The sequence below is a fragment of the Orcinus orca genome, chromosome 17 (genome assembly GCF_937001465.1).
Source record: "Orcinus orca chromosome 17, mOrcOrc1.1, whole genome shotgun sequence".
NCBI classification, from domain to species: Eukaryota; Metazoa; Chordata; class Mammalia; order Artiodactyla; family Delphinidae; genus Orcinus; species Orcinus orca.
The window spans coordinates 42,256,815-42,280,864 of record NC_064575.1 but is presented as its reverse complement, the minus strand read 5'-3'; the positions used below and the strand labels follow the sequence as shown (position 1 = coordinate 42,280,864).

At 38.3% G+C, this 24,050-nt stretch overlaps 1 protein-coding gene across 2 annotated transcripts in view; it reads right to left on the bottom strand.

The window, feature by feature from the left end:
• Positions 1-24,050, bottom strand: part of NECAB1 (N-terminal EF-hand calcium binding protein 1) — a 259,253-nt gene that overhangs the window by 108,352 nt on the left and 126,851 nt on the right. For both annotated transcript variants that reach the window (XM_033411712.2, XM_004283224.3), the window contains exon 5: positions 1,901-1,998. In XM_033411712.2, the coding sequence (XP_033267603.1) occupies positions 1,901-1,998 (98 nt within the window). The remainder of the gene's footprint in view (positions 1-1,900; positions 1,999-24,050) is intronic.

Here is a 24,050-nt window from a genome sequence, read left to right as displayed (position 1 = left end):
TCAGAGAGCAAGGGTATGTTTTCTACCTGGATTGATAAAGACACAGTTGCTTAGCTGGGTAGAGAAGAACAGGGGATCGGGGGAATCTAACTGCTTCCTACTACTAGTACTTTCTAAGTACTTCCTACTACTATTAGATTTCTAATAGGTCACCTTGTTTTAGCCTTAGTATTCCCCTTGTTTCCCAGTGGCAACTACTGCCACCAATTCCTGAGCCTTTCTACAAATCAAGTTGGTGGTTTTCTCCTTTAGCTCAGTCCAGGCCAAGCAGTCAAATATCTCAGGTCTTCTATCAACTATTGGTTGTCCATTTGCTTTTCAGTTTCCAAATTTTGCTGCTATAAATTTCCCCATTAAAATATCTAATTTCAGTCTTTTTCATGGAGCTTCAAGAGCAAGCTGAACTACTTGTATGTATTAATCTGTGGTGTCTTTATCCAGAAATTCTGTATATTCTTTAATTTTTTAAATTTCTTGTTATGCACTCTATGTGCTAAAATGTCTTTTTTGACTTACTGATAGTGGAAATCTTAATTCTCATCTCTCTTGACCTCTTCATAGAAGTCAACACTATTGTCCACCTCCTACTTTATGAAACTCTCTTCTTCAACTCTGGACACTATACTCTCCTGTCTTTCTTCCCACCTTTCTTCCCATTCCATCTCAGACATGCTTGCTAGCTCTTTCCCCTCTATTCACCATCAGAGCTGAAGTTCCTTAAAGCTCAGTGTTAGGTTCCCTCCTCTCTTTACTTTATAGTCTCTCTTCAGATGACATATCACTCAAGTTCTTTGCCTAAGCACTAACAGTTCACATATTGTATACCTCCAGTCTAGACTTCATTTCTCAGGTCTAGACCTATGTATCCAATGGTTTATTTGACTTTCCTTAGATGTCTCAAATGTAGTTTAGACCCAATGTGTCTAAAAAATAACTTATGATCTTATCTCATTAAACTTGGCCCTCTTTTAGCATTCTCTGTCTAGATAGTGCCACTGTCCAGGAACACAAACTGAAAACTAAGATTCATTCTTGACAATTCCTTCCCTCCCAGTCCGCATATTCAATCCTTCTCCAAATTCTATTGACAGGATCTCAAATATATGTACAATTCACTTACGTTTCTCCATTTGCTCTGCCGGTACTGCCAAACTACCAACATCTCTCAGCTGGATTAGTGAACTAGCCTCCTACTCATCTTCTTAATTCTGTTCTTCCACATTCTCCACCCTAATCCCAAGCTAATTCTTACACAGTCTTTTCAAAAAGACTACATGAGTTTTCATACCTCTGCTTAAAATGGCTAATTTATTTGCACTAAGGATACAAGTCTAAATCTTTAGGTTTACCAGCGACATTGTGAAAGATGTGACCCCTCCCTACAACACCAGTTTTACCTCACACATTGCCACTCTTGGATTTTCTGTATTTTAGCCTTATTGGACATCTTCAATTCCTAGAATGCCCTGTGTCCCTCCTGAAAGAGGGCATTTGTACCTGTTGTTACTTGTATCTGGTTCTCCTTGGCCTAGCTATAACTATTTCTTTTAATTCAAATTGCTTAGATGTCATCTCCTGCAGCACGAATAAGGTGTTCTATCTTGTAATTCTCTCTGTTGTGCTATGTTGTAATCACTTGTTTACACACTCATCTCCCCATCAGAATAAGAGCCATTTGAACAGCTCTTTGTATCCTTAGCATTGAAGCACAGTATCTAGAATCTGGTAAGTTTTTTGTAATTGTATTGTGAATGAATAAAAAAGCTCATTTATATCAAAAAAATAAATTATCAGTGATTAAAACAAATCTGTACTTCCATGATACATTAGGAACTAGTTATGATTTTCAAGAGAAAGATATTTTGAAGAGATTTTATAGATAATAATCAAATTTCCTTACTTTTTTTGTTTTTCCCATTGCCTTCAGGATGGAAAGATTTAAATCTTCAAGTGCTGTTAGTACATTCTCATACTCGCCCAAATGCTGAGAAAAATATTCTGAAAAGTAAAAATATTGAAATAAATACTTGTTTGCCTTTAGGTAATGATAAAACAAAATATCAACTGAAGATTTACACAATAAATGAGTAAAACAAATGGATAAAACTGACAAATTTTCAGATGAGACTAACTAAAGTGTCAATATACTTTCATTAAAAAAGAAAAAATCCTGGAGGGTTACCATTATTCTTTTTATCTTACAAAAAATAGGGAAAAAATGAAGCTGGATTTACATACACAACTGCTTCAATAAAAAGTTGTTCCCAAGAGACCTTCACGATGGCAGAGGAGTAAGACGTGGAGACCACCTTCCTCCACACAAATACATCAAAAATACATGGACATGTGGAACAACTCCTACACAACACCTACTGAACGCTGGCAGAAGACTTCAGACTTCCCAAAACGCAAAAAACTCCCCATGTACCTGGGTAGGGCAAAAGAAAAAACAGAGACAAAAGAATAGGGATGGGACCTACACCTCTGGGAGGGAGCTGTGAAGGAGGAAAAGTTTCCACACACTAGGAAGCCCCTTCATGGGCAGAGTTGAGGGTGGGGGAGAAGCTTCGGAGCCACAGAGGAGAGCACAGCAATAGGGGTGGAGAGGGCAAAATGGAGAGATTCCCACACAGAAGATCAGTGCCGACCAACACTCACCAGCCTGAGAAACTTGTCTGCTCACCCACCGGGGCGGGTGGGGTCTGGGAGCTGAGGCTCCAGCTTCGGAGGTCAGATCCCAGGGAGAGGACTGGGGTTGGCTGTGTGAACACAGCCTGAAGGGGGCTAGTGCACCACAGCTAGCTGGGACGGATTCCGGGAAGAAGTCTGAAACTGCCTAAGAGGAAGAGACCATTGTTTCAGGGTGCATGAGGAGAGGGGATTCAGAGCACTGACTAAATGAGTTCCAGAGACGGGTGCGAGCCGCGGCTATCAGTGCAGACCCCAGAGATGGATATGAAATGCTAAAGCTTCTGCTGCAGCCACCAAGAAGCCTGGGTGCAAGCACAGGTCACTATCCACACCTCCCCTCCCAGGAGCTTGTGCAGCCTGCCACTGCCAGGGTCCCATGATCCAGGGACAATTTCCTTGGGAGAACACATGGCATGCCTCAGGCTCTTGCAACATCACGCCAGCCTCTGAGACCGCAGGTTCGCCCCACATTCCATACCCCTCCTTCCCACCCCAGCCTGAGTGAGCCAGAGCCCCTTAATCAGCTGCTCCTTTAACCCCATCCTCTCTGAGTGAAGAACAGATGCCCTCAGGCGACCTCCACACAGAGACGGGGCCAAATCCAAAGCTGAACACCAGGTGCTGTTCGAACAAAGAAGAGAAAGGGAAATCTCTCCCAGCAGCCTCAGGAGCAGTGGATGAAATCTCCACAGTTAATGTGATGTACCCTGCATCTCTGGAATACCTGAATAGACAACGAGTCACCCCAAAATTGAGGCAGTGGACTTTGGGAGCAACTGTAGACTTGGGGTTTTCTTTCCATCTGTAAAGTTTTTCTGGTTTTAGGTTTATCTTTTTTGGTATCTAGACTTTATTATCATGGGTAGATTTGTTTGTTGATTAGGTTACACTCTTCCTTTTTTTTTTAGATATATATACATATTTTTCCTCTTTCTCATTTTTTTTTTTTTTATTTTTTGTGGTACATGGGCCTCTCACTGTTGTGGCCTCTCCCGTTGCGGAGCACAGGCTCCAGAGGCGCAGGCTCAGTGGCCATGGCTCACGGGCCCAGGCGCTCCGTGGCACGTGGGATCTTCCCGGACTGGGGCACGAACCCGTGGCCCTGCATTGGCAGGTGGACTCTCAACCACTGCGCCACCAGGGGAGCCTTCCTTTTTCTCTTTTTATGAGTGTATATGTGTTTGCTTCTTTGTGTGATTTTGCTTGTATAGCTTTGATTTTACCACTTGTCCCAGGGTTCTGTCTGTCCTTTTATTTTTATTTTTTTTTAGTACAGATTTTAGCACTTGTTATCATTGGTGAATTTGTTTTTTGGTTTGGTTTCTCTCTTCTTTCTTTGTTTCTTTCCTTTTTTTATTACTTTTTCATTTTCTCATTTTTAATATTTTTATATTTTTTATATTTTAATAACTCTCTTTCTTTCTTTCTTTCTCTCTTTCTTTCTTTCTGTCTCTCTTCTGAGCTGTGGGGCTGACAGGGTCTTGGTGCCCCGCCAGAGTGTCAGGCCTGTGCCCCTGAGGTGAGAGAGTTGAGTTCAGGATACTGGTCCACCAGAGACCTCCTGGCTCCACATAATATCAAACGGCAAAAGCTCTCCAAGATATCTCCATCTCAATGCTAAGACCCAGCTCCACCCAACAACCAGCAAGCTACAGTGCTGGGCACCTTATATCACACAACTAGCAAGACAGGAACACAAACTCAGCCATTAGCAGAGAGGTTGCCTAAAATTATAATAAGGTAACAGACAAACCAAAACACATCACCAGACGTGGTCCTGCCCACCAGAAAGACAAGATCCAGCCTCATCCACCAGAACAAAGGCACCAGTCCCGTCCACCAGGAAGCCTACAGAACCCAAAGAACAAATCTTAGAAACTGGCAGCAGACACAAAAACAATAGGAACTACAAACCTGCACCCTATGAAAAGGAGAACCAAACATAGTAGATTAAGCAAAATGAAAAGACAGAGAAACACACAGCAGATGAGGAGCAAGGTAAAAACCCACCACACCAAACAAATGAAGAGGAAATAAGCAGTCTACCTGAAAAAGAATTCAGAGTAATGATAGTAAAGATGGTCCAAAATCTTGGAAGTAGAATGGAGAAAATATAAGAAACATTTAACAAGGACCTAGAAGAACTAAAGAGCAAACAAACAATGATGAAAAGCGCAATAAATGAAATTTAAAATTCTCTAAAAGAAATCAATAGCAGAATAACTGAGGCAGAAGAACGTATAAGTGAACTGGAAGATAAAATAGTGGAAATAAATACCTCATAATAGAATAAAGAAAAAAGAAAAGATGTGAGGACAGTCTCACAGAACTCTGGAACAATATTAAATGCAAAAACATTCAAATTATAGGGCTCCCAGAAGAAGAAGAGAGAAACTAAGGGACTGACAAGATATTTAAAGAGATTATAGTTGAAAATTTCCCTAATGTGGGAAAGGAAATAGTCAATCAAGTCCAGGAAGCGCAGAGAGTCCCACACAGGATAAATCCAAGGAGAAGCATGCTAACACATGTATTAATCAAACTAACAAAAATTAAATACAAAGAAAAAATATTTAAAAAGCAAGGGAAAAACAACAAATAACACACAAGGGAATCCCCATAAGGTAAACAGCTGATCTTTCAGTAGAAACTTTGCAAGCAAGAAGGTAGTGGCAACACATATTTAAAGTGATAAAAGGGAAAAACTAACAATCAAGATTACTCTACCCAGAAAGGATCTCATTCAGATTCGATGGAGAAATTAAAACCTTTACAGACAAGCAAAAGCTAAGAGAATTCAGCACCACAAAACCAGCTTTACAACAAATGCTAAAGGGACTTCTCAAGGCAGGAAACACAAGAGAAGGAAAAGACTGACAATAACAAACCCAAAGCGCTTAAGAAAATTGTAACAGGAACATACATATCGATAACTACCTTAAATGTAAATGGATTAAATGCTCCAACCGAAAGACATAGACTGGTTGAATGGATAAAAAAACAAGACCCATATGTATGTTGTCTACAAGAAACCCATTTCAGATCTAGGGACACATACAGACTGAAAATGAGGAGATGGAAAAAGATATTCCATGCAAATGGAAATCAAAACAAAGCTGGAATAGCACGTCTCTTATCAGTCAAAATAGGCTTTAAAATAAAGACTATTACAAGAGACAAAGAAGGACACTACATAATGATCAAGGGATCAGTCCAAGAAGAAGAGATAACAATTGTAAATATTTATGCACCCAACGTGGGTGCACCTTAATACATAAGGCAAATGCTAACAGCCATAAAAGGGGAAATTGACAGTAACACAATCATCTTACGGGACTTTAACACCCCACTTTCACCAATGGACAGATCATCCATACTGAAAATAAATAAGGAAACACAAGCTTTAAATGATACATTAAACAAGACGGACTTAATTAATATTTATAGGACATTCCATCCAAAAACAACAGAATACATTTTCTTCTCAACTGCTCATGGAACATTCTCCAGGAAAGATCATATCTTGGGTCAGAAATCAAGCCTTGGTAAATTTAAGAAATTTAAAATCGTATCAAGTATCTTTTCCAAACATAACGCTATGAGACTAGATGCCAATTACAGAAAATAACCTGTAAAAAATACAAACACATGGAGGATAAAAAATGCACTACTAAATAACCAAGAGATCACTGAAGAAATCAAAGAGGAAATCAAAAAATAATTAGAAACAAATGACAATGAAAACACGACGACCCAAAACCTATGGGATGCAGCAAATCAGTTCTAAGAGGGAAGTTTATAGCTATACAATCCTACCACAAGAAACAAGAAACATCTCAAATAAAAAACATAAACTTGGACTTCCCTGGTGGTGCAGTGGTTGAGAGTCTGCCTGTCAATGCAGGGAACACGGGTCCGGGAAGATCCCACATGCTGTGGAGCGGCCGGGCCCGTGAGACATGGCCGCTGAGCCTGCATGTCTGGAGCCTGTGCTCCACAATGGGAGAGGCCACAACAGTGAGAGGCCTGCGTACTGTGAAAAAAAACAAAAAAAACAAAACAAAAAAACCCATAACCTTACACCTATAACAATTAGAGAAAAAGAACAAAATTACCCTAAAATTAGCAGAAGGAAAGAAATCTTTATGATCAGATCAGAAATAAATGAAAAAAAAATGCCAGCAAAGATCGATAAAACTAAAAGCTGGTTCTTTGAGAAGATAAACAAAATTGATAAACCATTAGGCAGACTCATCAAGAAAAAAAGGGAGAAGACTCAAATCAACAAAATTAGAAATAAAAAAGGAGAAGTAACAACTGACACTGCAGAAATACAAAGGATCATGAGAGATTACTACATGTGACTATATGGCAATAAAATGGACAACCTGGAAGAAATAGACAAATTCTTAGAAAAGCACAACCTTCCAAAACTGTACCAGGAAGAAATAGAAAATATAAACAGACCAATCACAAGCAGTGAAATTGAGACTGTGATTCAAAATCTTGTAAGAAACAAAAGCCCAGGACCAGATGGCTTCAGAGGCGAATTCTATCAAACATTTAGAGAAGAGCTAACACCTATCCTTCTTAAACTCTTCCAAAATATAGCAGAGGGAGGAACACTCCCAAACTCATTCTACAAGGCCACCACCACCCAGATACCAAAGCCAGACAAAGACGTCACAAAGAAAGAAAACTACATGCCAATATCACTGATGAACATAGATGCAAAAACCCTCAACAAAATACTAGCAAATAGAATCCAAGAGCACATTAAAAGGATCATACACCATGATCAAGTGGGATTTATCCCAAGAATGCAAGGATTCTTCAGTACACGCAAATTAATCAATGTGATACACCATACTAACAAAATGAAGTAGAAAAAGCATATGAGCATCTCAATAGATGCAGAGGAAGCTTTTGACAAAATCCAACACCCATTTATGATAAAAAAAACCCTGAAGAAAGTACGCATAGAGGGAACTTATGGCAACATAATAAAGACCATATATGACGAACCTACTGCCAACAATCTTCTCAATGGTGAGAAACTGAAACTATTTCCTCTAAGATCAGAAACAAAGAAGGTTGTCCAAACTCACCACTATTATTCAACATACTTTTGGAAGTTTTAGCCACAGTAATCAGAGAAGAAAAAGAAATAAAAGGAATCCAAATTGGAAAAGAATAAGTAAAGGGGTCACTGTTTGCAGATGACATGATAATATACATAGAGAATCCTAAATATGCTCCCGGAAAACTACTAGAGCTAATCAATGAACGTGGTAAAGTAGGAGGATACAAAATTAATGCACAGAAATCTCTTGCATTCCTATACACTAAAGATGAAAAATCTGAAAGAGAAATTAAGGAAACACTCCCATTTACCATTGCAACAAAAATAATATACCTAGGAATAAACCAACTTAAGGAGACAAAAGACCTGTATTCAGAAAACTATAAGAAACTGATGAAAGAAATTAAAGATGATACAAACAGATGGAGAGATATACCATGTTCTTGGATTGGAAGAATCAACATTGTGAAAACGAGTATACTACCCAAAGCAATCTACAGATTCAATGCAATCCCTACCAAACTACCAATGGCATTTTTAACAGAACTAGAACAAAAAAATTCACAATTTGTATGGAAACACAAAAGACCCCGAATAGCCAAAGCAATCTTCAGAAAGGAGCTGGAGGAATCAGACCTCAGACCTCAGATTATACTACAAGGCTACAGTAATCAAGACAGTATGGTACTAGCACAAAAACAGAAATATAGATCAATGGAACAGGGTAGAAAGACCAGAGATTAACCCATGCACATATGGTCACCTTATATTTGATAAAGGAGGCAAAAATACACAATGGAGAAGAGATAGCCTCTTCAATAAGTGGTGCTGGAACACCTGACAGCTACATGTAAAAGAATGAAATTAGAACACTCCTTAACACCATACAGAAAAATAAACTCAAAATGGATTAAAGGCCTAAACGTAAGGCCAGACACTATAAAATTCTTAGAGGAAAAGTTAGGCAGAACACTCTTGCTGTGACATAAGTCACAGCAAGATCATTTTTGACCCACCTCCTAGAGAAATGGAAATAAAAAGTAAAATAAACAAATGGGACTTAATGAAACTTAGAAGCTTTTGCACAGCAAAGGAAACCATAAACAAGATGAAAAGACAACCCTCAGAATGGGAAAAATATTTACAAATGAAGCAACTGACAAAGGATTAATCTCCAAAATTTATAAGCAACTCATGCAGCTCAATATCAAGAAACAAAAAACCCAATCCAAAAGTGGTCAGAAGACCTAAACAGATATTTCTCCAGAGAAGACATACAGATGGTAAACAAACAGATGAAAGGATGCTCACCATCACTAATCATTAGAGAAATGCAAATCAAAACTTCAATGAGGTATCACCTCACACCAGTCGGAATGGCCATCATCAAAAAATCTACAAACAAATAAATGCTGGAGAGGGTATGGAGAAGAGGGAACACTCTTGCACTGTTTGTGGGAATGTAATTTGATACAGCCACTGTGGAGAACAGTATGGAGGTTCCTTCAAAAACTAAAAATAGAACTACCATACGACCCAGCAATCCCACTACTGGGCATATACCCTGAGAATACCATAATTGAAAAAGTTCACAATGTTCATTGCAGCACTATTTACAATAGCCAGGGTATGGAAGCAACCTAAGTGTCCATTGACAGATGAATGGATAAAGAAGATGTGGCACATATAGACAGTGGAATATTACTTAGCCATAAAAAGTAACGAAATTGAGTTATTTGAAGAGAGTTGGGTGCACCTAGAGTCTGTCATACAGAGTGAAGTAAGTCAGCAAGAGTAAAACAAGTACTGTATGCTAACACCTATGTATGGAATCTTAAAAAACAAACAAATATATTTCTGAAAAACCTAGGGGCAGGACAGGAATAAAGATGCAGACTTAGAGAATGGACTTGAGGACAAGGGGAGGGGGAAGGGTAAGCTGGGATGAAGTGAGAGAGTAGCATTGACATATATACACTACCAAATGTAAAATAGATAGCTAGTGGGAAGCAGCCGCATAGCACAGGGAGATCAGCATAGTGCTTTGTGACCACCTAGAGGGGTGGGATAGGGAGAATGGGAGGGAGATGCAAGAGGGAGGATATATGGGGTTATGTGTATATGTAAAGTTGATTCACTTTGTTATAAAGCAGAAAGTAATACACCATTGTAAAGCAATTATACTCCAGTAAGGATGTTAGCAAAAAAAAAAAAAAAAAAATAGCTGTTCCCAAAAGCATATCATTATAAACTTCTCTAGGTCAGTAATTTTTGAGAAATTAAGTGAAATGTTATGGTTTCTTCTGGGAGACATTTTAGAAAGGTATGCTCTCTTCAAAGGTAAGAATTTAAACACAAGGGCAGTCTCCTATGGAAACTTCCATGTAAATATTCCTGTCATTATCTAATTATTTTTAAATAATTTAGACAGAGGAAAAGGCATGGTTAACACATTTTTCAGTTGGTTAGAATAAATATTATATTGGATGTTACAATTAAAATTAAAGGTATGGAATATATATTGATCCCAAGGTAGTAAGTTGAAATATAATAGACATAAATGCAAAACCTTATATTTGCTTAGAGAAATCAATATTTTTCTGAAATGGTTATTGGTTAATGGCATGGTTGTTTTAAAAAAGAAGGAAAGCCAGCTTTCAAAATAAATATCTCAGGGAGGAGGATAAAGATGGCAGAATAAGTTGACATGGAGCTCACCTGCCCCCATAAACACACCAAAAATACACCTACATGTGGAAAAATTCTCATAAGAAAACTAATTGGAAACTGGTAGAAGAACTCTTATACAACAAAGGATTCAAGAAATAGTCCCCTGTAACTGGGTAGGATGGGAAAAATATTGTCCGGTTGGGACCTGTGCCCCTGGGAAGGATTTAAGAGGAAAAGAAAGACTGCATAGGCAGACTCTTGCCCTGGGGAGTCAGGGGATCAAGCCACAGACTATGTGTCCCCATCCTGGGTCTGATGTGGAGGAGATAAGCACATCTTATCTTCCTTTGGCTGCTGGGAGAACCATTGGGACAGATAGAAAGGCTGGAGAAGCCTAGACTCCACTCACAAAGAGCATGTGTGTGTGCTGGTTTGCCAACAGACAGGGCAGAGAGAAGTCTGCCCTAGCAGCTGATGCCTCACCACACTCCCCAATCTGAGTTAGGCGAATATCCCAGCCCACTCACTCCATGCCACAGCCTTGGTACAGGCTCTGAGTTTGGTATAGGGCCTGGCTCCTAGGGCAGCCACGTCCTGAGAAAAGACCTGATCTAGCAACACAGATTGCCTGGGGGCCTGAGGTGTTGTCCAGGTGGGACAGCAGCAGCCAGCATTGCCACTTACCCAAAGAGTGCCCCAGAAGCAGTCCAGACCTCTACCAACAGCTCAGCCACTTCAATTCCTCTAACCACAATGCCCCTATCCCAAGTCCTAGCCTAGTGAATTCTCCTGTCATATGCAATCTTAACCACAAACTTGCACTAGATCTGAGATAACCACAGCAGGGGAAAATATGTGACTTTAACATGTTGATGAGGGGAGCTGCAGATGCACACACAGGCAGCATACCAGACCACTATAAGTGCATGAGTCCCACTTACTTCAGCACTCCACTTCTTTGAGGCAAAGGTTTCAGTACAGGGAGAAGGAAAAACACACATTTAAAGGGAAGAGAGCCAGCTCCAGCCTGACCCTCAAGGCTTCTACTCCAGCAACTTGGGAGACAACCCCACCCCTGACAGGGCAGAGACAGCCACGGAGCCGAGAGGAAGTCCTGCCTCACACTCTGCACAGGTTTTAGGTACTCCAACACCAAACATACCCTCTCTAAAAGGGATAGCAGCCAGCACACCCTGAGGAAATATGTGGCTGGCATCCATATCAAAACCAGCCCTTACACAAAAGACAGTGGACACAAAGAGTCTACACAGGGATGCTCCCACATAAAAACACTCCTTCAACACCACAATTTTTAAACATGCTGTTTGAAAATAAATAAATTTAATTTAGTTTAAAAGAAAAAAAGAGTAAACTCAGACCATTTTAACAAGGAACTGTAAACTATAAAGAAGACCCAATCGAAAATACACAATTCAATTTCTGAGATAAAAAGACACTCTAGAAGTAATGAATAGCCAACTAAATGACACAGAAGAATACATAAGTGATCTGGAAGATGAAATAATGGAAATGATCCAGTCAAAAGACACAGAGTGGTTGATTGAATAAAAAACCTAGATCCTCCATTATGCTGCCAACAAAAGACTCACTTCAGGAAGAAAGATACACAGAGACTTGAAGTGAGAGGATGGAAAAAGATATGGAAATGACAAGAAAGTGGGGATAGCAATACTTATATCAGACAAAATAGACTTTAAAACAAAGGCTATAACAAAAGACAAAGAAGGGCATTATATAATGATAAATAAATCAGTGTGATAGACCACATGAACAAAAGGAAAAACAAAAACCACATGATCATCTCTATAGACACAGGAAAAGCATCTGACAAAATTCAACATCATTCATGATGATTCATGTACCTCATCAAAGTAGGTACAGAGGGAACATGTCTCAACATAATAAAGGCCATTTATGACAAACCCACAGCTAACATAATACTCAATGCTGAAAGCTTGAAAGCCTTCCCACTAAATTTAGGAAAAAGACAAAGATGCCCACTCACACTGCTTCTATTTAACATGGTATTGCAAGTCCTAGCTACAGCAATCAGACAGGAAAAAGAAATAAAAGGAATTCAGATTGGAAGGAAAGAGGTAAAACTGTCACTATTTGCAGATGACATTGTACTCTATCTAAAGAACCATAAAGTCTCCACACAAAAACTATTAGAACTAATAAATGAATTCAGCAAGGTAGCAGGATAAAAAGTAATTTACAGAAATCTATTCTGTTTCTATATACTAATAGTGAACTAACAGAAAGATAAAGTAAAAAAAAATTCCATTTATAATCACATCAAAAAAACACTAGGAATAAATTCAACCAAGGAGGTGAAATACCTATACTCTGAAAACTATAAAAAGTTGATGAAGGTAATTGAAGATAATTCAAAGAAATGGAAAGATATCCCATGCTCTTAGATTAGAAGAATTAATATTGTTAAAATGGCCATACGACCCAAAACAATCTACAGATTTAATGCAATCCCTATCAAAATAACCAGGACATTTTTCACAGAACTGCAACAAATAACCCTAAAATTTATATGAAACCACAAAACACCCAAAGACAAAGCAATCCTGAGAAAAAAGAACAAAGCTGAAGATATAACTGTCCCAGACTTCAGACTATACTACAAAGCTATAGTAATCAAAACGGTGTGGTATTTGTACAGAAACAGAGACATATATCAATGTAACAGAATAGAGAGTGCAGAAATAAACTCACATGTGGCCAATTAATCTATGAAAAAAGAGGCAAGAATATACAATGAAGGAAAAACAGTCTCTTCAATAAGTGGTCCTGGGAAAACTGGACAACTACATGTAAAACAATGAAATTAGTACATTTCTTCACACTACATACAAAAATAAACTCAAAATGGTTTAAAGACCTAAATGTAAGACATGAAACCATAAAATTCCTAGAAGAGAGTATAGGCAAAACATTCTTTGACATAAATCATAGCAATATTTTCCTGGTACAGTTTCCTAAGTCAAAAGAAATAAAAGCAAAAATAGACAAATGGGACTTAATTAAACTTAAAAGCTTTTTCATAGCAAAGAAAACCAGAACAAAGCATAAAGACAACTTATGGAATGGGGGAAAATATTTTCAAATGATGCAACTGACAAGGGGTTCATATCCAAAATATATAAACAGCTCATGAAGCTCAATATCAAAAAAACAAACAATCCAATCAAAAAATGGGCAGAATATCTAAACAGACATTTCTCCAAAGAAGACACACAGATGGTTAAAAACATATAAAAAGATGCTCAACATCACTAATTATTAGAGAAATGCAAATCAAAACCCCAAGGAGGTATCACCTCACACCTGTCAGAATGGTTATCATCAATAAGTCTTCAAATAACAAATGTTAGAGAGGATGTGGAGAAAAGAGAACTATCATACACTGCACGTGGGAATGTAAATTGGTGTAGCCACTATAGAAAACAGTATGGAGGTTCCTTAAAAAACTAAAAATAGAACACCATATGATCCAGTAATTACACTCCTGGATATATATCCAGAAAAAACAAAAACACTAATTCAAAGAGATGCATGCATCCCAATATTCATGGCAGCACTGTCTCCAATAACTAATTCATGGAAGCAACCCAAATGCCCATTAACAGACAACTGGCTTAAGAAGATGTGTGTGTGTGTGTGTGTGTGTATACACACACAGTACTACATTACTCAGCCATATAAAAGAATGAAATACTGACATTTGCAGCAATGTGGATGGACCTAGAGAACATTATGCTTAGTGAAATAAGTCAGTTAGAGAAAGAAAAATAGTATATGATATCACTTATGTATGAATCTAAAAATAATGCAAATGAATCTATATATAAAACAGAAACAGACTCACAGACATAGAAACCAAACTTGAGGTTACCAAAGGGGAGAGAGAAGCAGGGAGGGGCAAATTAGGGTTATGGGATTAACAGATACAAACTGCTCTATATAAAATAGATAAGCAACAAAGATATATAGCACAGGGAATTATACCCATTATCTTCTAATAACCTATAACGGAATATAATCTGCAAAAATACTGAATCTCTATGCTGTACACCTAAAACTAACGCAATATTGTAAATCAACTATACTTCAATTAAAACATAAATAAAATAAATATTTCAATTCATATAGAAGATATTTGGCTCAATCAGTAAAGATCCCTGGAAAGAACATAAGTTGCCTTTCCAATTTGAAATCAAATCTATGCAGTCATGTGCTGATAAAGCACATGAGAAGACAATAATTAGAGGATTCAGAGGTGACTATGTAGCCTTCCTTCCTTCTTTCCTTCCTTCCTTCCTTCCTTCCTTCCTTCCTTCCCTCCTTTCATTTGTTCTTCTCACCTATTCAAAGTAGGAAAAAAAAATCACTCCCCAATTACAAAGGAAGTAACTGAGAAGAGAGAATTACAACACCCAAGCTCTGAACAAGCTCTGATCTAATTGTAATGTTTATTTTGAGGTGGTAGAGTGCAGTGTCATTCAAACTGTTTTAAAGTTACACACTGCAGGACATGTGCCAGGGCGAGTAGGGGTCCAATGAACTCAAAGAGGGAAGTTAGGTGGAAAAGTCAGGGACATTTAACATAGATGAAAGGAGATAATTCCCTCTTCACTTCATCATGATCAGGGTTCATTTACTCATTCCATGACTTAACACACACACTTAGTGCCTTCTATGTGTCAAATGCTATGCTAGGAACTTGGAATACAATGATAAAAAGACAGAGCCTCTATTTTAAGAAGACTACAATCAGGTAGGTAGGGGAAATAAACACTCCAACAAGCAACTGCCATACACATGATCATTGTTCAAGACAATGGTTCAAGAGCCAGGTACAGTGTGCAATTTAAATACAGAGCAAAGAACGCCCAAGTTCATGTGGAGTAAGTCAGAGAGAGCTTCACAGAGGACACATCAACAAGGCCTGAATTAACAGATAAATAGTAATCTGCTGGATAATCAGAGGGAGGGTAAACAAAGGCATGGAAGCAGATGATATCTTCTCATGTTTGTAGGAGTATGTGTTGTTCAGCATTGGTAGGATATAAGGGACAGGATTGGGAGATATTTAAGAAGAGACAGCAAGGAAGCGGGATGCTACAAATCAGTTATGAGAGAGGAAGCTGAATATTTGGAAATATTCCTTGCTAGGTGCTCTAAGTTTTATCCTGAAGTCTAGGTCAGTGTTTCTGACCATCTTCATCAGATCCTCCAGAGAATTCCCTAGAGCCTCACTGCTCAAAATTTGGCCTGTAGACCAGCAGCATCAGCAGCATCTGGGAACTTGTTAGAATGCCACCTCAGACATACTGAATCAGAATCTGCATTTTAATAAGCCCCCAGGTGAGTTATAGGCACATTGAAGTTTGAGAAGCACTGCCCTGATATACTTGTTAGAAATGAATATTATTGATAGTTCTCATCTATTAAATCAGAATCTTTCAGCTGAGGCCCAGGCCTCATCATTTTTCTTTCTTTTTTTTTTTTTTACAGGCTCACTAGGAGATTATATGGCATATTAGATTTGAGAACCACTACGTGCAATGGGGAGCCACAGAGCAATTTTGAAAAGGAGAATGACATCCTCAATTTTTTCTATTAAAAGTGTTATCTGAACACACTATGGAAGGTTTGGGGAATACTGGTGATACACCATCAGGAGAGACAAGAGTAGAATCAATTGCCAGGAGTAAGTTGGTCACAGAAAAAGGACCATAGGTCATATCAAAGCTTTGAGGTGGTAGTGGGTAGGAGCCTGAAATTTCAGCAGTATATCTTTATACCCCAAAATATGGCAAGCAGGGAGGGAAGGTCAGGGGTGGCTTTGGAAGTGGCTAAGCTTGAACTAATTAATGTTTTATTCCTATTACTATGACTCATGTTCCTTATTTGAATCATGTTACCAATGTGAGCTGGACAAATGTGTTTAGCATTAGACAGAGAAAAATTTAGAACAAATATTTACTCTTTCAAACTCTTGTCCTTTGTAACTGGGATAACCTCCAGGAGAAAAGACCTACTTTTATTGAAACCTATATGTGGGTTTGGAGAAGGTAATGTAGAGGACATGACCACTGGTTGAACTGCAAGTTACACCTGGGCAATTGGAGGCTCCTCATCCACTTTCCTGTCCTTGGAGTGTATGCTTTCCCCAACATTCCCACAGTGGGAGCCATTTTCAAGGACACTACCTTGAGAGAGCAATCTGGACGTTGTTGTATGTGACTCAATCCAGTTAAGACCTCTATATAAACTTAAGATTCTGGTGGGAGGGTGCAGAGATCTACTCGTTTTCTACCTGCCCAAGACAAGCCTTGTATGTAAACCTTGTATGGAAGGGTAAGTTCCCTTGTCTACTAAACCTGCCACCTACCAATGTGGAGTGGTCTGCCTCTTTCTTTGGTTTCCCTGTGCCCTCTGTGTACAAGGGCCAATTTGAAAACCAATGGGGTTTCATGGGCAAGAGCAAAAGAGAACTGTATAGCACATATGGAAATGTGTGAAAACCAATTCTCCTCAGTTTAAGAGAAGAGGCTCTGAAAAGTAAGAGTCTGGGTATTGAGTATAATTAAAAAATAGAGCAAGAGTTATAAACAGATGCATTTAATAAATTATCTGTCAGAAAGGAAATTATCTCCTCATGGATGTTCAATGTAACATCTTCTCTATTAAAATGCTGACAAGGGAATTCCCTGGTTGTCCAGTGGTTAGGACTGCACTTTCACTGCTGAGGGCACGGGTTCAATCCCTGGTCAGGGAACTAAAATCTCACAAGCTGCATGGCCAAAACAAGAAAAAGAAATGCTAACCAAAGGTTAGTTTCTCCCTTCCTCCTTCACTACTGTACTTAATTGGTGGTGTCACATCACCAGATTACAGAGTTTTCTATTCTGCATCTCAGTCCTCCAAGTTGTTGAGTTTTTGGATCTGACCCAAGAATTCCAAGTCAGAACCAGAGAACTAGCTTCCACAAAGATCACACTGGGAACTAATCTCACAAAGCATTTTCATGAGCTTAGATGAGGCCCACAGTGTGTACCTTGCTGTAACTTCCCAAGAATTGTATTAGATAGGAAAGAAAACAACTGAGATGACCAAGACAAAAAAAGAGAGTTAGAACACCCATGTTGTGAATAAAGGCATCAGTCGAAAATCTAAGAATGAGTTATTTTGAGAGGATACAGATCAGTGTCACTCAAACTGTTCTACAACTCCTTTAGGTGATTTTATAAATATGCCAAGTAGTCACAGCTCTAAAAGTCTGGAGTAGAGATTTGATTTTCTAGTACCCAGACTCAGCTGGCACAAGTCCCTCAGCACTGCCCAGGATCTGGCAATGCAAGGTGGTGCTCCTATACAGTCTGACTAGGGGGAATTTGAGCACAGCAACTTAAAGGAACCTTGCATATAAGGCTTATACAATTCTTATGGGAGATTCCTCAGTTTTATCAATCTTATTTACAGAATTTAGCTAACTTTTAAAGTAATTGGTAGGCAAAAACTAACTAGATGAAAACTTAGACTACTGAATATATTCAAACTTGCTCATAAAGCTTTCTATATGCTTTCAGATCAAGCACTCTAGCTATATGAACTTTCATTGCAATTATTCATCACCCATCCATAAGTATCTTAAAATATTCACGTACCAAGTTGAAGATTTGCAAAATAGTTCAATAAAAATGAGTAAGAGTAGAGAGAACTTTTTGGCTGAGAGAGAAGTGCAACTGCACTGGTTTATGAACAGAAGATATTCAAGATTTTAAAAGAACCACTCAAGAGGGTCTGAAACTACATTCTATGTGTCTTCTGAGAATAGCTCTGCAAGGTGAAAATAAAGTACCAAATCTCAGTTAAGGAATTCAGTGATAAGCAAGCCAGGGGTAGTGCCTGAGCTCCTTTGGTGGGAGCGCTGAGTCCAAGCTGCTGGACTAACAGAGAACCTCAGACCCCAGGGGATATTAATTGGAGAGAGGTCTCCTGGAGGTCCTCATCTCAGCACCAAGACCTGGCTCTAGTCAACTGCCTGCAAACTCCAGTGAGGAAGGCCTCAGGCCAAACAACCAGTAAGAAGAAACACAGCCCCACCCATCAAAAAAATGAGATGACAGGCCTTCCCTGGTGGCGCAATGGTTGAGAGTCCACCTGCAGATGCAGGGACACGGGTTTGTGCCCCGGTCCAGGAAGATCCCACATGCCGCAGAGCAGCTAGGCCTGTGAGCCATGGCCACTGAGCCTGCGTGTCCAGAGCCTGTGCTCTGCAACGGGAGAGGCTGCAACAGTGAGAGGCCCACGTACCTCAAAAAAAAAAAAAAATGAGATGACAAAACAATATGTTACAGACGAAGGAGCAAGGTAAAAACATACAAGGCCAAATCAATGAAAAGAAAATAAGCAACCTACCTGAAAAAGAATTCACAGTAATGACAGTAAAGGTGATCCAAAATCTCAGAAATAGAATGGAGACACAGATAAAAAAATACGAGAAATGTTTCACAAAGAACTAGAAGAAATAAAGAACAAACAAATAGGGATGAGCAAAACAATAACTGAAATGAAAAATACACTAGAAGGAATCAATAGCAGAATAACTGAGGCAAAAGAACAAATAAGTTAGCTGAAAGATAGAATGGTGGAAATAACTGCTGAGGAATAGATTAAGAAAAAAGAATGAAAAGAATTGAAGACAGTCTCAGTGACTTCTGGGACAATATTAAATGCACAAACATTCGAATTACAGGGGTCCCAGAAGAAGAGAAAGAGAAAGGGTATGAGAAAATATTTGAAGAGATTATAGTCAAAAACTTACATAACATGGGAAAGGAAATAGCCACTCAAGTCAAGTAAGTGCAGAGAGTCTCAAACAGTATAAACCCTTGGAGAAACACACCAAGACACATATTAATCAAACTAACAAAAATTAAATTCAAAGAAAAAATATTAAAAGCAGCAAAGAAAAGCAAAAAATAACATACAAGGGAATCCCCATAAGGTTATCAGCAGATTTTTCAGCAGAATCTCAGCAGGCCAGAAGGAGTGGCAGGACACATTTAAAGTGTTGAAAGGGAAAAATCTGTAACCAAGATTACTCTACCCAGCAAGGATCTTATGGACATTCGAAGGAGCAATCAAAAACTTCACAGACAGGCAAAAGCTAAGAGAATCAGCACCACCATACCAGCTTTACGACAAATGCTAAAGGAAATGCTCTAAGCAGGAAACACAAGAGAAGAAAAAGACCCACAAAAACAAACCCAAAGAAATTAACAAAATGGTAAGAGGAACATACATATCAATAGTTACCTTGAATGTAAATGGATTAAATGCTCCAACCAAAAGACCCAGGCTGGCTGAATGGATACAAAAATAAGACTCAGGGCTTCCCTGGTGGCGCAGTGGTTGAGTCTGCCTGCCGATGCAGGGGACATGGGTTCGTGCCCTGGTCCGGGAAAATTCCATGTGCCACGGAGCAGCTAGGCCTGTGAGCCATGGCCACTGAGCCTGCGCGTCCGGAGCCTGTGCTCCACAACGGGAGAGGCCACAACAGTGAGAGGCCCACGTACCACAAAAAACAAAAACAAACACAAAACAAGATTCATATATATGCTGTCTACAAGAGACCCACTTTAGACCTAGGGACACATACAGACTGAAAGTGAGGAGACAGAAAAAGATATTCTATGCAAACGGAAATCAAAAGAGAGCTGGAGTAGCAATTTTCATGTCAGAGAAAATAGACTTTAAAATAAAGAATTTTACAAGTGACAAATAAGGACACTACATAATGATCAAGGGATCAGTCCAAGAAGAATATATAACAATTATAAATATGCACCCAACATAGCATCACCTAAATACATAATGCAAATGCTAACAGCCATAAAAGAGGAAATTAACAGTAACACAATAATAGTGGGGGACTTTAACACCCCACTTACACCAAAGGACAGATCATCCAGACAGAAAATAAATAGGGAAACACAGTTTTAAATGACACAATAGACCAGATAGATTTAATTGATATTTATAGACGTTTGACAAAAAAGCAGCAGAAGACATTTTCACCTCAGTGCAAACAGAATATTCTCCAGGATAGATCACATCTTGGGGAACAAATCAACCTTCATAAAACTTAAGAAAATTGAAATCATATCAAGGATCTTTTCTGACCACAACACTATGAGGTTAGAAATAAATTACAGGAAAAACCTGTAAAAATCATAAACACAAGGAGGCTAAACAGTACACTGCTAAATAACCAAGAGATCACTGAAGAAATCAAAGAGGAAACAAAAGAAAATACATAGAAACAAATGACAATGAAAAGATGATGACCCAAAACCTATCAGATGCAGCAAAAGAAGTTCTAAGAGGGAAGTTTATAGAAATTCAACCTCATCTTAAGAAACAAGAAAAATCTCAAATAAACAATCTAACCTTACAGCTAAAGCCACTAGAGAAAGAAGAACAAACAAAATTCAATGGTAGTAGAAGGAAAGAAATCATAAAGATTAGAGAAGAATAAATGAAATAGAAACAAAGAAAACAATAGTAAAGATCACTAAGAGTGAAAGTTGGTTCTTTGAGAAGATAAAAAATAAAATCATAAACCTTTAGCCAAACTCATCAAGAAAAAAAGGAAGAGGACTCACATCAATAAAATTAGAAATGAAAAAGGAGAAATTACAATGCGCACAGCAGAAATACAAAAGATCATAAGAGACTACTAAAAGCAACTATATCCCAATAAAATGCACAACATGGAAGAAATGGACAAATTCTTGGAAAGGTACAACTTTCCAAGCCTGAACAGGAAGAATGACAAAATATAAACAGGCCAATCACAAGTAATGAAATTGAAACTGTAATTAAAAATCTTCCAACAAACAAGAGTCCAGGATCAGATGGCTTCACAGGCAAATTTTACCAAACATTTAGAGAAGAGCTAACACCTTTCCTTCTCAAACTCTTCCAAACAATTGCAGAGGGAGGTGCACTTCTAAATTCCACAAGGCCACCATCACCCTGATACCAAAACCAGACAAAGATATCACAAAAAAAAGAAAATTACAGATCAATATCACTGATGAACATAGACACAAACATCCTGAACAAAATACTAGCAAACAGAATCCAACAACACATTAAAATGATTATACACCATGATCAAGTGGGATTTATCTCAGGAATGCAAGGATTCTTCAATATACGCAAATCAAACAATATGATACACCATATTAACAAATTAAAGAATGAAAACCATATGATCATGTCAATAGATGCAGAAAAAGCTTTTGACAAAATCCAACACCTGTTTATGATAAAAACTCTCCAGAAACTGGGCATAGAGGGAACATACCTCAACATAGTAAAGGCCATATATGACAAACCCACAGCAAACATCATTCTCAATGCTGAAAAACTGAAATCTCTTCCTCTAAGATCAGGAAAAAGACCGGGATGTCCACTCTCGTCACTCTTATTCAACATAGTTTTGGAAGTCCTGTCCATGCAAATCAGAGAAGAAAAAGAAATAAAAGGAATACAAAATGGAAAAGAAGTAAAACTGTCACTGTTTGCAGGTGACGTGATACTATACATAGAAAATTCTAAAGATGCCACAAGAAAACAATGAGAACTAATCAATGAATTTGGTAAAGTTGCAGGATATGAAATTAATGTGCAGAAATCTCTCACATTCCTATACACTAACAACAAAAGATCAGAAGGAGAAATTAAGGAAACAATCCCATTTACTATTGCAACAAAAAGAAAAAAACAGCTAAGAATAAACCTACCTAAGGGGGCAAAAGATCTGTATGCAGAAAAGTATAAAACACTGGTGCAAGAAATCAAAGATGACACAAACAGATGGAGAAATATGCCATGTTCTTTGATTGGAAGAATCAATAATGTGAAAATGACTATACCACCCAAAGCAATCTACAGATTCACTGCAATACCTATCAAATTACGAATGGCATTCTTCACAGAATTAGAACAAAAAATTTTACAACTTGTATGGAAACACAAAAGACCTCGAATAGCCAAAGCAATCTTGAGAAAGAAAAATGCATCTGGAGGAATCAGACTTCATCACTTCAGACTATACTACAAACCTACAGCAATCAAGATAGTATGATACTGGCACAAAAACAGAAACACAGATTAATGGAACAGGATAGAAAGCCCAGAGATAAACCCATACACATGTGGTCACCTTATCTTTGACAAAGGAAGCAAGAATATACAATGGAGAAAAGACAGCCTCTTCAATAAGTGGTGCTGGGAAAACTGGACAGCTACATGTGAAAGAATGAAATTAGAACATTACTTAACACCATACACAAGAAACTCATAATGGATTAAAGAGCTAAATGTAGGACTGGACACTATAAAATGCTTAGAGGAAAACACAGGGAAAACACTCCCTGAGATAAACCACAGCAAGATCTTTTATGACCCATTTCCTATAGTAATGAAAGTAAAAACAAAAATAAACAAATGAGCCCTAATTAAAATTAAAAACTTTTGCACAGCAAAGGAAACTATAAACAAGACGAAAAGACAACTCTCAGAATGGGAAAAAAATATTTGCAAACGAAGCAACGGACAAAGGATTAATCTCCAAAATATACAAAGAGCTCATGCAGCTCAATATCAAAAAAACAAACAACCCTATCCAAAACTGGGCAGAAGACCTAAATAGACATTTCTCCAAAGAAGACATACAAATGGCCAAGAGGCACATGAAAAGATGCTCAACATCACTAATATTCAGAGAAATGCAAATCAAAACTACAATGAGGTATCAACTCACACAGGTCAGAATGGCCATCATCAATAAATCTACAAACAATAAATGCTGGAGATGGTGTAGAGAAAAGGGAACCCTCTTGCACTGTTAGTGGGAATGTAAATTGATACAGCCACTGTGGAGAACAGTATGGAAGTTCCTTTTAAAAACTAAAAATAGAACTAGCATATGACCCAGTATGAGCATATACCCTGAGAAAACCATAATTCAAAAGACACATATACCCCAATGTTCATTGCAGCAATATTTACAATAGCCAGGACATGGAAGCAACCTAAATGTTCAACAACAAATGAATGGATAAAGAAGATGAGGTACATATATACAATGGAATATTACTCAGCCATAAAAAGGAATGAAATTGGGTCATTTGCAGAGATGTGGGTGGACTTAGAGTCTGTCATACAGAGTGAAGTAAGTCAGGAAGAGAAAAACATATATCGTATATTAATGCATATATGTGGAATCTAGAAAAATGGTACAGAAGAACCTATTTCCATGTCAGGAACAGAATTGCAGACATAGAGAATGGACATGTGGACACAGAGGGGGAAGGAGATGGTGGGATGAATTGGGAGATTAGGACTGACATATATACACTACCATATGTAAAATAGATAGCTAGTGGAAGCCTGCTGCATAGCACAGGAAGCTCAGCTCGGTGCTCTGTGATGATCTAGATGAGTGGGGTGGTGGGGTGGGAGGGAGGTCCAAGAGGGAGGGGAGATA